The sequence below is a fragment of the Grammomys surdaster genome, unplaced genomic scaffold (genome assembly GCF_004785775.1).
Source record: "Grammomys surdaster isolate TR1022 unplaced genomic scaffold, NIH_TR_1.0 125178, whole genome shotgun sequence".
Lineage (NCBI taxonomy): Eukaryota > Metazoa > Chordata > Mammalia > Rodentia > Muridae > Grammomys > Grammomys surdaster.
The window spans coordinates 745,064-748,474 of NW_021620070.1; the positions used below are offsets into that span (position 1 = coordinate 745,064).

The window sequence follows — 3,411 nt, forward strand, 5'->3', positions numbered from 1 at the left end:
CACACACACACACACACACACACACACACACACACACACACACACACACAGACACACATTCCCCGAGGTAGGATTTCTCTGTTGAGACCAGGCTGGCCTCAAACTCACAGAGATCTGCCTGTGTCTTCCTCCTAAGTGCTAGGATTAAAGTCATACACCAGCACTGCCCAGCTCTTCTGCACCTTCTTATATATACTTTCCTTTTTAGTTAATAAGTGAATCATTACTACATTTTCCCATTACATAAGACAGATATGTAACAGTAAAGAAAGCTGTATCTCTACCCTCCTGAAGCTAACAGCTTAAATGAGAAAACCAAATTTAAGTAGACATAATTAATTATTGTATTTCCCTAATGTTAGAGTGCTAACAATTTTCAGATATATCATTTACTAAAATATAATTTAGGGAGCAATGAGAGAACAGAATAATAAATTAAAATATAACATTTTCAGCAGCTGGTGATAACCTATACGGTATTAGAAACCAGAAACTATTCCCAATGTTGGGGTTATGGCTACTCCATTGAGCCTCCTTCCTCATTAGGTCCTACCCTTTTATGTTTAACTTTTTTTTCATCCAAGGTAACATGACATGAATTTGGTAACCATCCTTCACATAGAATTTTAACATTGACTAACCATCTAAGAATATGTGTTTAACAAAGAAACATTGAACTAACTGATTAATGGGGAATACTGAGATCTTTTTCCCTAACTTTATTATTCTTTATAGTATGTACATGTGTCCAAGTCTCCTGAGGCAGTATTGAACTGTGCTAAATAGATTCAGAACCAAGTTAGTTTTTATCTCTCCTGGTTGAATACTTCTAATATCTGAATTTTATTTATTTTATAAAATGTTTTAAATTGTAGTTTTTGTTATGTGGTATTCTTGAGCTATACTAACAGCTCTTGTTTGAATTTTTATTTCAATTTTTATTTATTTTGTGCATTGAATTTTTTTTTAGACTTTTTTTTATTTTTTCTCAAATCGTAATTAATTCACACAGGGGTTATAAACACAGAAAGGCAGGATGTGGGGAAGGGAATGACACTGGAGTGTGGGTGATCAGGAGGAATACAGATATCTTCAGAACTGGGTATCGGCTAGGTGAAGGTTCAGGGGACAAGTCACTATGACTCTGCCTACGACTCGCTTGTCCTTATCTAAGTTGGTATTGTCTGCCAAGGCTACCTATTTACAAGGTCTATGAATACTCAGGCTTGTAAATTTCCACAAAAGCTGCCTGTTGACATTAGCTTATAGCCATCTGTTTCAATGTTTTTCCACCGAGACCCAAGACTTGGTGTTAGTATACATGTATGACAGGCCTATTGCTGATTTTAGGCCTATGGCTGATTTTAGGCCTTCAGTGTGTAAGCAGGGCTGCCCCTGACATCTCCTCCCTTCTCTAAGTATAGAAGGGCTGTGGCAATTCTAAACTTGCAAAGGCAGGGATAGAGGCCTGACTTCCAGTATTTGAAGGGGACCTTGTAATGGCTCCAGTCCCCCTGTTGTTGTTCAGTGAGGCATGAGGGCCATACCCGTCCTGATGTCTTTTTCCTGGGGAGGGGATACTTTTGACATCAACCCCTATGCAGTCAGGCTTGTCCCTCAGGGAACCCAGATAGATATTTTTATCTTTTATTTATATTCCCTTGCAGTGCTTAGCCTAAGCAAGAATTCAGATCGCCTGTCAGAGGGGGTTCTGGGTGGCCCCTCTCTGCTTGGTCTAGGGGCAGAAGTCCCCCCTTTTAGGTTGGGTGGAGGTGGGTTTTGGAAACACCCTGTATAAAGTAACAACCTCATCTTGAGTCTCGTGGTCCTCCATAGCTAACTTATGATAATGTATCTGAGTAGGTTTTGCTACCAAATTATTTATCTGTTGTATCACAGAGTTAGTTCACCTATTTGAGGGCCAGGGACCAGCAGAAAAAAAGCAAAAAGAACCCAAATAATGGTCCCAAGATGGAAGGAAATAGGGTTGACAACCTTGGAGAGGCTGCAAACCAATTCTTGTACCATCCTTCATCTGTCTCTTTCTCTCTCTGATTTTTCTTAGGGCCTTCACTACCTATTTCATGCTCTCTTTAACCCTCCTTGTCTTGTCTATGTAAAGGCAACCTTCTTCTTTGAGGGTTATACACAGTCAAGAGCTGTACACAGCCTTTTCTATTGTACTAGAGTAAATCAAGTTCAATAAGGATCTTTGTGATTTTTGGAGGTCTCTTCAGACAGCGAAACGAGGGATTTCTTCAGATTAGTGATGTCAATCTCTAGCTGTTTGATGTTCTTGTCAGTGGCCCTTCAAAGGTCTGAGTAGTATAAGTTCGGAGGCCAGCATCTGGATTAGAACTTCTAACAGCAGACATCACGGGTGATTCATTTTTACCTGGGATGCTGCCTGAGTTAAAGCTCCTGGGATTCCCTCTTTCTCTCGGTTTTCTGGGGTTGGGTACGGAGCTGCCGCCTGTGACCTGCTCTATGCTCGGGCCCAGACTGGAAGTCTGAATTTTTTTTGTTTGTTTGTTTAATGGCAGGCTCACTTCATGTTGGAGATGAGATCCTAGAAATCAATGGCACAAATGTGACTAATCACTCAGTAGATCAGCTGCAGAAGGCAATGGTAGGTATTCTTTGCACCAGACAAATATTATCTTCTATGTTCATGAAGGGTATATGGGCACTGGTGTCACTGTATCTTATTTCTTATTTCATGCAAAAGCATGGTTATCTTATTGAGAGAGTGGTTATCACTTCTGATCCTCGGATATTCTGTCTAAGAAATGATATTTCTCTGCTTTCATTTAGTAAAACTGCAAAGCAGGGCCAGTAACTTGAAAGCATCAATCTCATTAAATGACAAGAATATTGCCCTGGATATCTGGAGATTGTGATGTATATTGGTATTTCTGAATCCCTGATTTATTTTATTCTTGCTCTATGGCTTTGAGCAGGTGGATTAACTTCTCTCAGCCTATAGTCTCAGAATCCATTATGTGCAGCATTGTGCTTGGTGTTTGTGCTGACTCTCCTGTTTGCCCCTCCTGATACTTTGCAATCTCTCTTAATTTGTCTTATGTCTCAGTAGGCTGATTTTCAGCAAGCACTTGGTAAAGGTATTTATGCCTTTACTCTTACTTGCCAAACCTGTTCCTGTAGGTACCATTTTCACACAGGTGTGGCTATCATCAAAAGATCCAACAAGGAAGAGAATTCTTCCTGAGTATATGTATACCTGTGTGAATATGTCCTTCATGAAACTTTTCAAACTCCCTTTCTGAATGTGCTTCCTAATTATTACTGGGTTTTCCAGTAATACCATAGTTAGTACCAGGAGTAATGTCAGAAAATTGGCCCATAAAGTACCAGGAGTGATGTCAGAAAATCGGCCCCTAAAGTACCAGG

At 40.0% G+C, this 3,411-nt stretch overlaps 1 protein-coding gene across 1 annotated transcript in view; it reads left to right on the plus strand.

The window, feature by feature from the left end:
• Window positions 1-3,411, plus strand: part of Mpp1 (membrane palmitoylated protein 1) — a 24,339-nt gene that overhangs the window by 10,274 nt on the left and 10,654 nt on the right. The window contains exon 4 of the mRNA XM_028785269.1: window positions 2,544-2,629. Within this exon, the coding sequence (XP_028641102.1) occupies window positions 2,544-2,629 (86 nt within the window). The remainder of the gene's footprint in view (window positions 1-2,543; window positions 2,630-3,411) is intronic.